Source organism: Odontomachus brunneus, unplaced genomic scaffold (genome assembly GCF_010583005.1).
Source record: "Odontomachus brunneus isolate Ranch 3 - 2012 unplaced genomic scaffold, Obru_v1 Obru_scaffold_044, whole genome shotgun sequence".
NCBI lineage: Eukaryota > Metazoa > Arthropoda > Insecta > Hymenoptera > Formicidae > Odontomachus > Odontomachus brunneus.
Genome location: NW_022639494.1, coordinates 2035566 through 2049279, shown reverse-complemented (window position 1 = coordinate 2049279; position 13714 = coordinate 2035566). Strand labels below are relative to the sequence as shown.

The 13714-nt window shown below is 45.7% G+C and overlaps 1 protein-coding gene across 2 annotated transcripts; it reads left to right on the top strand.

The window, feature by feature from the left end:
- Window positions 1-10614: 10614 nt before the first annotated feature.
- On the top strand, window positions 10615-13552 carry LOC116844654 (glutamine amidotransferase-like class 1 domain-containing protein 3B, mitochondrial). 2 transcript variants are annotated; one of them, XM_032816490.1, is made up of 4 exons: window positions 10615-10872; window positions 11956-12245; window positions 12954-13117; window positions 13184-13552. In XM_032816490.1, the coding sequence occupies exons 1-4, from the start codon at window positions 10729-10731 to the stop codon at window positions 13402-13404; spliced, it is 819 nt and encodes a 272-aa protein (XP_032672381.1). In that variant the 5' UTR covers window positions 10615-10728; the 3' UTR covers window positions 13405-13552. The 2 variants fall into 2 exon arrangements, with proteins under 2 accessions (XP_032672381.1, XP_032672382.1); XM_032816491.1 differs by having other exon boundaries at window positions 10739-10872; window positions 11833-12245.
- The last annotated feature ends 162 nt before the right edge of the window (window positions 13553-13714 follow it).

Here is a 13714-nt window from a genome sequence, read left to right as displayed (position 1 = left end):
AGAGAGAGAGAGAGAGAGAGAGAGAGAGAGAGAGAGAGAGAGAGAGAGAGAGAGAGACCAGCAAACAGGGCGATAAATAACTACAGGATGAAAAAGGGGGCGCGGTACCCTCCCGGGGCCCCTAAACCTAGAGACTACACACCCCTCACTATCCCTCGCCGTCCCGCGCCGCACCAGCACCGTATAAACCGCGCGCACGGGCCCGACCCCGACAATTATACCCTCGCACGCGAAATGTTTTATTACCCTGACGTAGAATGCTTGCGTACGACGAGAGTGGTCGTCGTCCGCTGGTGTGTATGTGTGTATATGCGCGCGTGTACCGATGCATTTCTCTCATGCTCTCCCTCGCTCTCCCCGTACGTGTGTCCACGATGCAGCGCGGAACGCTACACGGCCTACGTGGCCTACTTTTCCAACCTGGAAATCTCCGTAAAAAAAAGGGATATAAGCGCGATAATCGCGGAATCTGTTCGGTCTCCCGGGCAAACGCTGACTGCGCCGGAGAAGAGGCGGTACACAGTGGCGTCCGCGGGCATAAATATCTCTCGATGAGGCGCACTCACGCGCTAATAGTGAAATAATGTAGCTCGCGTCGGAACTCTTGAGGGAGACAAGCCGAGCCTTTGAGAGTGAAACTGGCTAATTACGAAGCAAGCACCCGGTAAAGTCTTCCACCTTGGACGACGGTCTCAGAGGGATATACGAGGTTGGCAGCACTTGAGGGGATCCACTACTCCCAAAACGTGCAGCGGATGACGCTTGGTCTTTCGGCTAATTCTGTAATCCGGGCTCGCACTACCTGCTAACTGCTTACTAAATCGAGGATCCAATCTTCTCCGCTATCTTCACTCTTTACCGCGATAAACGGTCAACGACGGAATCCAAATGATATACTTGAACGTAGCTCGTTATTTTTTATTGAAATGCAAAATTACCACCGTCACCCGCTATATGATGCAAAGAATTATAGTTTTTTCTGTGCCAATTTCCTTTAGCGACACACGTGGAAACCCGACAAGTAACAACGACAGAGATCTAAAATACGGCTTTTTTGTATAATATTTTTGACAAATTGTACGTCTCTAGTGTCTCGTATATTTGTTGATCATTTATAATATCAACTTAATATCGATTTTTTTCAATCTCAATAATCATCATGGTTATTTACAAATTGGTCAATTTTTTATTCAGTTTATTCCGCTCTATCGGCCGATGTCACCCTTTTCGTACGCTGTAGAGTAGGTTATCCCTCTACACATGTAGTGCAGTTGTGCATCCTGAAACTGGCATTTCTGCTCCGGCCACGTGATCAATGGCGCGAGGACAGCACGGCCGGCACGGAAGTAAAAAGCAATAATTATCTTGGTTATTTGTGAAATGGTAGAGGAATGTTTCGTTCAATTACGTAAGTTTTACCCGCGCACATTTGTTGGTACATGTTGAGTCAGACATTCAGTATACATTTCCATCGTCAATGAAGGAAATAATTCTTTATATAATAAAGAAATTATGAAGAGACACACACACAAAATTTGTTGTTTTACATGTTCATTAATTATGCAGGATGTCCAGATTGCTCGTGCGCAGGTAGAACTTGTTAAATTGAGTAGAAAAATTCTGTACCATTTTGTATAAAGTTGTTAATTATTGAAAAATGAGCAAGCTGACAGTGCAGCTATTTACTTCCTCTGCATTCACCCCACAAGCCAAGTCAGCCCTTAGTCTTCGGTTAATCGGGTTAGATTAACTCGGTTAGCGCACGCTTGGTATGCCCTCGTAGTTAGCGACTTGTTATCCTGAATCAGGCTTCTCGTCAAGAACGTTCGCGCGAAGCTCGCTGCGTCATAGTGACGTTATTTGTGTGAGACACGAGGGGGGATTGTGTGAAAACGTGACCGTGGATTCGAAGTAGATACTTTTACGTAAAATATCTGTCGCTCCGTCATCGAAGGATTATGAGACGCTCGAGTGTGAAACGCACTCTTAACTGCGGATGAGAGAAGTCACGTGCCATTCGTCAGGAAAAGTTTGCAAAAGTTAGCGAAAACGAAACGCGACATTTCGCCTTTGCGGAAATATATTTGGTGGATTTAACGCGCTCCAACGAAGGCTTTCCAAGTAACGATACAGCGAAACTTCTCCGCCGCTCATTTATCGGTTCGAATCGCGGCATCGATTTTTAAATTGCGTAATAAATAAAATTAGCAGCGAGGGTGACTTCCGTGGTGGGCGAAGGGGGCCGTAATTGTAACTTCATCAGGGCAACTTCCCTCAACTTAATAAAGCTGTCTCAATTTTCGCCTCATTACCGAAACTCGCGCGAGAATTTTCCCGTTCCCTCGTTTCTCTACATCGCGCTTATACGCGCGCTGGAAATGCAATAAAAGCAGTTGTTATTTTTGTAAACAAACACGTGCGCGCTCGCAACGATATTTTTTTTCGATTTGCTCCCGCGTTACCGCCCGCTCTTTTTATTTCGAGTGAGCGGAGCGTTTCATTATTTCACGAAAAATTACGACTGCGCTGCGTAATAGGGCCAGTACATCACGCAGCTTGCGAACACGCGGAAAAATACCATTGCTCGTCGAGATTTACGGGCTTCGCCAATGTATGGCGTAAACATTGATCGAAAAAAAAGAGAGAAAAAATGCTCTAATTCCTAAACTATGTAATCCCAGAGAAAGGGACCGTGCAAAATGCGAATGAATACCCTCTGTTCCAGGGATCCACATAACACGAGAAAGTGAGCCGTAATCAGCCGCTTGTCCCGGCAGTTTTCCACCCATCATCGTCATTCCGACGTTACGAGCGACTCGGGCCGCCACGAGCCACACTGAAAAGGTATTTTTGCCGCGCGTCGCGATGAAGCAGCGCGCAATTCCCATTTGCTAGACACAAAGAGACACGTCGCGAGCGTCGTTGATTAACAGCTTGACCGACACCGTTCAATCGTCACTTTCATCCGCGACTTGACGGGCGCGATGTTCAAAGAGTGCAAACGTAGTTGCCGATGTGTACCTTGCACTCGACTTAAACACACGGCTAGAACGCGCGCGCGCGCAGCGTCACGCATAATGTAACATGATTGCGTTGTGTACGTTTAGACGTGCCATTAGCATGGCGATTGACATATGCGTCCCATTGACGACGCCCGGGTCCGAGGTGAACGGCATTCGTGCATCGTCGTGCGCGATGCAGGTACAGCAGTGAAGAGAGGGGTAGAATGGCGATACCCGCTCTCGTGTAACTAATCAACCGCCTGTCGAGCCAAATCGTCCCTCCCGTTGGATCTCTCTCGCGGCGGACCCTCCGCAACAGGGAAATCCGGGCCGGCGGAGACCGGAGAAGCGAGACGATGAAGAAGTTATGTATGAGCGTACGTGATATAGCGGCTTTATTACGTGAGAGCTATATGGCGGCTATGAATTTCTCTCTCTCTCTCTCTCTCTCTCTCTCTCTCTCTCTCTCTCTCTCTCTCTCTCTTTCCTACTTTCTCGCGGACGCGATAGAAAGTGCGCGCGAAAAAAAAGATGAAAATAAGAGAATTGTGTCGAACAAAGTAATTATGGAGCTACGGAGGCCGCGTAGGAAGAGGAAACGCTCGACTCCCGGACTCCTCGCCCGAGCATTCCACGAAGGCGAAGAAGGCAGCAAGGGGAGGCCGGCGGTAGGGTCGGAGTTGATAAAGAAATAAAGAATCGTGAAAGTTCGCGTCGAACCCCGTGCTCTCCCACGGGGCCTTATGACTTAAAGTCTCCTTACTCCGTTAATTCCGAACATTAACAAAAGTCTCGCTAAAACTCGCCGCCAACTTTCCGCCAGACCTCCCGGGAGCGAGCCGGACTTGTTAATGAAAAAAATACAATAAAACTCTTTCACGACGAAACTCGTCGCGAATTCTCGAGACCGGCCTGCTCGCGCCCTGCAAAGAAAAGGACTCATTCTTCCTCCGTCGCGCTACGATATAATTGGCGACTGTATAATCGAGCCGCGCGCGATCCTCGTGTTCATGAGCGACTGATTTTCTGTCAATTCTGCGTTATTTTGCGCGTCAACGTGGACTTTGATTGATCCAGACATTTTACTGAACGATACGATGAAACAGTTTCGAGTCGCATCGGAGCGAGAAAAGTATAATTAAAGGAGAATTGCGGTCGAGAGCGACAGCAAAGGTATGTGCTTTGCTTCATGAATCTTTTTCTCGACGAAATGAGATAAAGACACCAATGCCTGGGTATTAATAGCACTGATATTTAACTTTGAATATTCTCATTGCTTCTTAAATACGAATATTTAAATTTTTAATGTAGAATATATAATTTTTTTATATTAAAAATTATATTCGTACTTAGAGATCAAAACAAGCAAAAATATTATAGAGATGTATTTAATCGATCGCAAGTGTCATTTTGTGGATATATCTTTTTATTTTGATTTTGTATTTTACAAAAATTTTTAGCATATGTTTTCTCATTTCTGGCGTCATTAAAAAGAGATTGGCGATGCGAGTATCTAAGAGCCTTAAATACAAAACATATGCGATATCGCAGCGTTTGCTAGTCATTTATAATTACTATCTTTAGCTGATTTCTCGTATCTAGATAATTCTCGCGTGACTGCAAGCCCACCTTTTCAAGTAAGTATTGTCAATGTCGAGGCATTGACCCTTTACTTTACAGGCGCTCATTCCTTTCTTTTTTTTCCTGCAACTTCCTTCCGATTTCCACGAGTAGATTTACACCGCGTATTCTTTCCGAAGGGCGCCTTTCCAGGCGTAATACCGAAGTGACGGTGTAAATCGCTTTATGCCGTCGCTTTATGCCGACCGACCCCTTCGTTCCGCTGCGAACGAGACCTCTTACTTATTCATTTATTCCGGCGAGATGAACTTTACGGAGATTTTAATGGCACAACTCCGCCTTTCTTGATATTCGCGCATAGGCAGGCCTTTTAAATTTCGTTGCGGGCGAATGATGTATACGGCGTGGGAACGCATAGCCGCGGAGGAGAGATTCCACGTCGCTCGGCATACGTGTGATACGTTGCTCAACGGGAACGGATTCGAGACGGACACCTCGTGATTTGGGAAAGTGATTGCCCCAATGAAAATCGGGTCGTATTCTCCGCGAACCTCTTACGTCTGACGTATGTGCTTAAGTGATTGCCCCAATGAAAATCGGGTCGTATTCTCCGCGAACCTCTTACGTCTGACGTATGTGCTTAAGTGATTGCCCCAATGAAAATCGGGTCGTATTCTCCGCGAACCTCTTACGTCTGACGTATGTGCTTAAGTGATTGCCCCAATGAAAATCGGGTCGTATTCTCCGCGAACCTCTTACGTCTGACGTATGTGCTTAATTGTCGGTTGCCTTGATTACACTCGCGAAGGATATTGCTCGGCGGAGTAGTTCGCCACGGGCGAAGTCTCGCTCAGTTAATTCTCTGCCCCGACGGGTCTCGATCGTTCGCCCGTCAATCGCCGAGAACACTCGACCGCGACGATAGATTTTTACTTAACAGAGATCCGAGATCCCGCGGCCAAAAATTGGCCGGGGATATCCCGATATATATAAAGATTTAACAAGAGATCTCGTTATTTCATGGCGAGCGCCACGCGATGCCATGCCGGCAATCCGCGGCTATAAATTATCGGCCACATCCTCCTGTCATCGTCCGGGATCCACGGCGATAAATGGTCCGGCGCGTCATTAATCGTGGATCACCGGCTGTTCATTTTTCATAATTCGACGAATTGGCCGCTCGGAAATTTGCCGGCAACTCGCCGAGTGGAAAGTGCGAACGCGAATGAAAAAAGAATCCGACGATTAATAACACGTTAACGTCGCTTCTGTATTAACCAGCCGCGTCGGGCGCAAACTGCCGCGCGCGCGCGCGCGCGAGCGATATGAAACGCACGAATGAAAATTAAAATACACAAATCATCTCGTGTCGGTTCTATTGAAAAATCAACGAGATACACGCATACGCGCGCGCGCGCACACACACACACACACATACATATAGGGTCGGCGGCCGAACGAAAGCGCGCTGAAATTTTCCACCGAGATTCCTTCGGCGCGCTGTATTTTTTTTTGCCCGCCGCCCGTAAATTGCTCTTTGCAGACGCTCGTCTATTCTGCCAGCCTCGCTCACCGATCGAGATTCGATCTTTCCCCTCCGGGACGCGGGACGTGGCCTCGCTGCGCGAAGATAGACCTGGCCCAGGGGTGATGGCACACACCTAGTTTTGATTCACCTCATGGTAGCCTGCCGGTCACGGGGCTGACGGCGCGTAATTGTTCTCTTGTCTGCTTCTCGCACGGCATCCAACACCCGCCATCCCCGCGATTGCCTTCGCGCCAAGAATGCATAAGCAGCCCCCTTTAGCAATCCGCAATGCCGTAAGCCCTCGTCCACTTACGGCGGTCCTTTCTTTCCCCTTACCGCCCTCCGTCTCCGATGTCTATCATCAGCGCGAGTCGTCAAAAACGCAACTAAACGACTGAGCCGCGTTCGTTCAGTCGCCGCGCGTTAAATACTCCGGATATCCGCTCGGAGCTAGCGTTCGACGCGCCGGAGACCGATTAAAATAAAATCAGCGACCTTCACTCGGAAGTTTCGTCGGACTTTGCATTAACGACGAGCCCGATGACACGCGCCCGTCCCTCAGCCTCTGTCCCGAGACTCTCTTTTCAATTGTGCACACGCGATTCGCAATCTCCGGGTCGTTACACTTCCGTATTTAATGTCGCGTCGCTCTCTCCGTCCTCTGGAGTTTTATACGTCCATAAAGTATGGACGTCGTGTGACGCTGCTCAGGAACCAATCGGCGCTCCGGTTCGGGAAATTGACAAACGACCTCTTTTTCCAGCTTGCGCGTCGTTATCGCGCGTTATCCCGCCGTGATCGAAGCGCGTCCAATACCGTTAATGGGTTATTAATGATCGGCAGAAATGTCGCGGCCGTGGTCGCGCGGCGGTGCAGCGAGATCCGGTGCAGTTACGATTTGGCGAGCGGACGGTCAGACGGATGGACAGACGGACGGACGAACGAGCGCCGCGTGTATATCGGCCAGGATTCGGCGTATGCTCGGTCGCATAATTTCCCGCACTGGCAATCATACCGCGCGACGATAATTGGCACACGACCGACAATCGTCGTAATTTCGCGTTCCCGCTGCGCAAATTCTGACGTGTGACACGCGACGGATCGGCGCTCCTGGGAGGCACCTCATTCAATTAGCCACTCAGTTACTCGCATCACATCGCATTTACCCATCAGGCTTCCCGCCCGGTGAACTCACTCTCCGACGACCCTCGCCGAATCCTCGTCCGTGCTGCGGGCCGTGGGGGCCGTCGACGGTCTCTCCCCGCGAATTCGTGATTTAAACTTTTCGCGAGAACGAGACGACGCGCGAGGGTGCGCCAGACGGAGACGCGCATAACCGTCGAGGATCTCACGAGGCTGTCATTGCCGGGGAAACGGCTTTAGTTCGCACGTCAGGCCGTTCGCGATATTGCGAACTCCTTGTCCTTCGTTTCGCGCCTTAGCTTTCATGAAACTTGCGTAGTTCTCTCACCCGCGAGAAGACTCTTCATCGGCCGTTGAGTCTGTCGAAAATGGACGAGATTGCTCCTGCGTAATAATGATTTGTCGCCGTCTCGAGGCTGTGTTCAACGTTAAACGTCTCGTTCTTCCGTATTACAGCAGTTATTCCGGTATTATAGTTTCTTCATATCAATTTTTTCAACTTTATTATATGTCTCTAGCTGTGCAAGAATAGAAACTGTCAGTAGAGTCTGACTTTTTTTTCATTTAGATATTTCTCATTTAAATAAAGAGAATTTTGATTTAAGTAAATATGTTAATGGTACCTACCTAATGAATATTTGTTAATTTTTTAATATTTTTTTCTCAGTGTAAAAAAGGTCTGCTATTTTCAAAGTAGTACTATAGTTGCTACAATCATCTTATATGCATAGATGAAAACTAATTTGTTTACTTGTTTTAATTTTGTTGTGGCAACCATATTGAGGCAAGTGATATCTTTAGTGTGTTCTTCGTGGGAATATATCGATATTCTGCAGTAATCGACTATCCTCTTTCTCATTTCATATTTAAAAATTTGATTCTCTTATTTCATACAACAATAAGGATATCACTTGCCTAAATATGGTTGTCATAACGCAATATTAATATTACTTTTCGCATATAAGACGATTCTAATAACCACAGTATTATGGAAATGCTTCTCTCTCTAGTTACTGGAAGCAACACTTTCGAGAACATTGATCGCTCCCCCACAATCAACCTTTAAAAGAACGCGGTCGGGTGACCAGTTTCGCGACCAAGTTGGGGTCTCCTCCAGGTATCTCGTTTTTCCCGTTCTCCGCAGCAAATCGGCACGCAGAGCACCGGCGTTCTCCCAGGGTCAAAGCGAACGATCGCCAAGCTATCGGCGAAGGTGGCGGAAGTCGCGGCGCAGAAGTTTCTGCGAATCCGCCCGCTGGTTGCAAACTCGCCGAAGGGTCGAAACCGCCGGCGTTGTGAAATTACTCGACGGGTACCTCCCACGGGGCCGAACTTGTCCGCGACAATTTCAAACTTATTTTAACATTCATATAAGCCCCGCGCCCTCGCCCATGCGCGCCGCCGAACCGTCGCGTCGTCTACGCATCCCTTGCGCCGCGCGTAACCCGAGAAGCGAGTGAGCCTGTGTGTACGATCCTCTTCCCGGATGTAAGGACGCACGAGCATAAGGGCGGCTTGGGATTTACATAAGATTATGCGTGAGCCTTCGTACGGCCCGCGGAAAAGGGGGATCGTGGAAATGGTGTCGCGGCGAAACAACGCTCCGGGGTGCGCTCGTCTCGCGCTGATAATTATAATAAAGCGGCCTTATATGACATACGAGCGGCGCGATAAGCGTCATTGTCGATTCCGCTCGTGCTACGAGCGATCTGATGTGCGACTCGAGATTTTTTTTCTTCTTTTTTTCCCCTTATCGGTTACATAATGCGATCTCAGATTTTGTTCAAGAGTTGCGCGGCGCAATCGTTTAAGTATACTGTGAGAAGGAAATCTTCATCGAACAATTATCCCCGTTCGCAATCTCTCGTGCATCTTATAAATATTTTTCTCGTTTTGCTTTATTATGCTTTCACCTTGCAGCCGCACTCTCTACAATCGAAAGTTTCTACTTAGTTACACCGATGAAATATAACCGATGTTGATCAGCTGAAAAATTGATAAATTGTGAACATTACGCGCGTTTTCCTCATAAATGACGTTGGGAATCGGTTTGCCGCTGTGAAAATCAATTCTCCTACCGGATTCCCAAACTACTTTATATTTCAATGAGCTGACGCAATATATACTATCGCGCGCCGCCGTTTTTTTCCTCGCGGCGTTGTTAAATCTCACCTCCCGCACCGTCGCGTGCTTTGTATTCATAGTCTGAGCGAAAATTGCTCCTAGAGCACAATAAAGCTTATACGAGCCATAAAGTAAGTTCAGCCTACCTTGCCGATGTTTATTTAAGCAACAGGAAGATGCCACGGGGTTCCTCCTCTTAACTCCATCTCCACCGCGTCCCTCATCCTTTTATCTTGCTACCGTACTAATCCTTTCCTCCGTGACGCACGTTCGGCTCGCTCGAGCTCTCACCAGGTGAGACTTCAACCGACCGTGGTTACGACGAAGTCGTCATGTATCGACGGAGTGAGAGACTTCGAGTGCCCGGCGTCGAGGGCACTGACTGGATTTCCGAATGAATCCGCACTCTCGCGAAAACCGTCGCAACTACGCGGGCGCTCGTCCGCAGCTCGGTTAACAAGAAAGGACGCGACTTTTCCGCCACGCGGGGTTGTCGCTTTCATTGTGTATCACGTTCGCAACGATTTTACAGACCAGCGTCACATACACTAAGGGAAAAATTACCTTAAAATCAACAAATATTTATTTGATGGGCGCTATTAATATATTTATTTAAATTCTCTTTATTTAAACCAAATATTGTTTACTTAACTCAGGTAAACAATATTTGATTTAAATAAAGAGAATTTAGATTTAAGTAAATATGTTAATGGCATCCATCAAAAAAATATTTGAGATAATTTTTCCCTCAGTGTATGACGGCAATAAAACATTTTTTTTTCTATATCCGCTTTGTCAAACCAAATCTGTTTTACAAAGTTATATAAAAAAAATAGAGACTGTGAGTCCTCTGAATAAACTGTGGACGTGATGTGAGAAACGTTTGCGCGATTGTTCGAGGCTTATGTTAACCCTTTACAGCACAGTGGTTTCACCGTGAGATCACCTATATACAATGATAAATATTTAGTAGTAAAAGGAGTTATATCATATGTCGTTTTTATACATCCCATTAAAAAGAGATAAACAACACGAGGGGCCAGGAGACTTAATTTCAAGAGAAATAATCTTTTGATGGGTTGTCACTCTTGATATGTGACATGAGTATTTTATTAGTTTCAAATAACAACTATTAATACGAGTCTGATTGATAACTATCTTCACCACCGCGAAGGGCAATGAGCTTGTTTCCGCTCGTCCATAGCGACGGTAACAAATCAAAATCGCAGTGTTGTATCTCGCGAAAAGATGTTCTTCTAGAAATTACTTATCAAAAGTTGCAGTTACATACATTCGGTCAGTGTGAACTCGGAAAATTCTCGTCATTTCTTCCGCGCAACAAGAGCAAATATGTTACGGTCACGAATCGCGGTCTTTTTGCGACGCGACACCCCCGTCCTTGTATCCGCGCTTTCCAATAACCTGCACACGTCACGAATTATCTCCGGAAAAAGCAAGGCGAACAGTGACTGTGAACCTGTGCCTGTAGCTGTAGTAGGTATCATGATATTACGTGGTAATAGCGCAAGTTTTCTCACATGATAAATAAGTTAAAGCTCCAATAAAACGGCGCATGATATAATTGTAACGTACGAAGAGTTCTTTGCACGGAAATCTCCATGTTCCGATCCATATCACGTGTGTTTATTTATGCATGATAATTTTTTCTGCTCAGATAGAGATTATTTCAGTTGCTGTTGCATTCGCTTTATCACGTAAGGATAGCGCATGGGATATTTTGTTGTTTCCGTCGTTAGAGTTTTTGTCAAGCTATCATTTTTTCGCATTTCTGCCGTTAGCTTTTACGAAACAGTGATTGGCAGTTTTTTTCACGGAAATGATACGGAAGAGACAAAAATTGCACTCTCGAGATAAATCAATCTCGAACGTGCGCTGTGTGTTATCTCGTCGGAAAAACTAACATAACGTCGACGAGGGAAACGTTATTAGATAATCGTCCGCTCGATTCTCTCGACGAGTAAGAAACGATTTTAAGATACGGTTGCCCGCTTGGGATTCGCGATACTACATCACTCATTAAAAACTTTTCCCTCGCGTGGTTTTGCATACGGCTTAAGAGCGATGTCGATATACTATACTTTCGCGGCGTGACGTAACGCGACGCGTTTCATCGGCGCTCGCGGCGGAAAGCGGTCAAAGTTTTTCTATATAAAAGAACCATCTCAAGAAAGTATAGCGGTAGTTATTATCCCGAGCTATTAAATTTTTGCGGCGATAATATATTTTTGCAATCGTCGGATTCGTGGGGCGTACGTTTACGGGATTACTCTAATAAACAGCGTCAGAAAGATTCCGCGCGTATTTTTGTCAATTTACGATTCGCGAGATCCGTGTGTGTATGTTTCCTAACGAACCGCTGGTGTACACGCGCCGATTCGTAATCGCGGCGTTCGCGTTTGCCAATTAGCAATTTTCCTTTTATTTCCCAATTAGCGCTGGGCGCTAGTGCCGCAATCTCGAATGTTATGTCAGTGAATACCTCGTTCCTGGAGGAGGTCCCACAACGACGACGAGACGTCCTGCATAACGCACTTTTTGCATCACATTCTACTCCAGATTCTGTGCGGATGCGGCGCACTCGACGGCACGGAAATTTCGGAAGCCGTCTCGACGGCCATCCATTTACGTCAGAAAGGCATGAAGCCGCTCTTCTACGCCCCGGACATTCAGATGTGCGGGGTGGTTGATCATCTTACCAAAGAAATGGACAGTAACGGTCCCACCAGGAATGCTCTCGTTGAGGCTGCCAGATTGGCGAGATCGTGCGTGAAACCTCTGTGTGAATGTGAGGTTTGCACACACGGCGCGCTTATCATACCTGGAGGCTTCGGCGTTGCGCGCACCTTGTACGTGTGTAGATGATAACGGAGTAATTGGATAATAGAGCCAAGGAACAGAGCAGTAATATATTTCAATCTCAATAAAAAATTATATATATATATATATATATATAATATAAAACATCCTCAAAAATATATAATTTAATAAATAAATAATATAATCTCATCTTCTCAGTCGAATTTGCTTATACATGGTCTCGAGAGATTTCCATTAAAAGCAAAAGGAAAATATTTTAAGCACGATATTATTTCTCTTTATTAGAAAAGGAATATTCTTTTTGTAAATTTTTTCAAATATAAGATTACTTTTTCGAATATAAGATTTTTTCGAATATAAGAAAATAGCTTATAACTTAGAGTTTTTTTCTTTTTAGCATTAGAATATTTTCCTTGTGGCTTTAGAAGAATTTTCTTGAGGTCATATAAGAAAATTTCGCTAAGCATGAGATTATATATATTTTTAAATAAATGCATTCTTAATATACTAATTGTATAGGATCTTTAATTTAACATATATATGGAGTGAAATGACTAATTCATTTCTATCTTTTATATCTAAATCATATAAATTTTATGAAATTATTACTGAAATTCCTATTAATAATTCTATGGAATCTTCGGCAAAATGTCTCTTCGTTTGATTAAGACAGCAAAGAGCTCTGTCGAGCGAAAGTTCCGAATGAATATATCCAGCTGTCACTTCTCTTTCAAAAGGAGCAATTTCGCCGCCAAGGGCGCAGATTGCACCGTGTTACCTGACTTGGAGAAGCTCATCGAGGACTTTTACTGCGAGAAAAAACCGATCGGCAGCATATGCATAGCCAGCGCGGTTGTCGCCAAAGTGCTGAATGGCGTGAAAGTCACTCTCGGCAAAGAATGTGAGTCACTGACGAGCATTCTGCGATAATCCTTCTCTCTCGTGACATTTAAAAATCATTCTACAGCGCCCAAAGAAGAATGGCCGCATGCTGAAGCTATCAAGAAGGTGCGGGATATGGGAGCCAAGCTGGAGATGAAGGACGTAAGAGGTGTAACGCGTTGCAAAAAGTACAATGTGTACAGCACGCCGGCCTGGTTGTACACGTGCGCCACTTATTCGGAGATTCACGAGGGCATCGGCAAAATGATCGGCATGCTGAAGAAATGCGTGAAGAAGCCGATGTGAACGTCGAGGTTCTCTTTGGAGATTATATCTTATACAGTTTTATCTTATCTCGACGTGACGTGTCGCTTTGTATCATCATTTATTACGTTTGTACTTTTATTACTTGTATTACTTTCGACGAACATGAAGAAACCCTTGTCGCACCAAACACGCAATCACAAGTGAGTCTTGTTCTCGAGAGAATTCTTGTAGTTAATGTTACCTACCTTCAAGACGCGCGTTTCCCGAACGCAGGATGACACACGTAGAAAGAAAGAGAGAGAGAGAGAGAGAGAGAGAGAGAGAGAGAGAGAGAGAGAGAGAGAGAGAG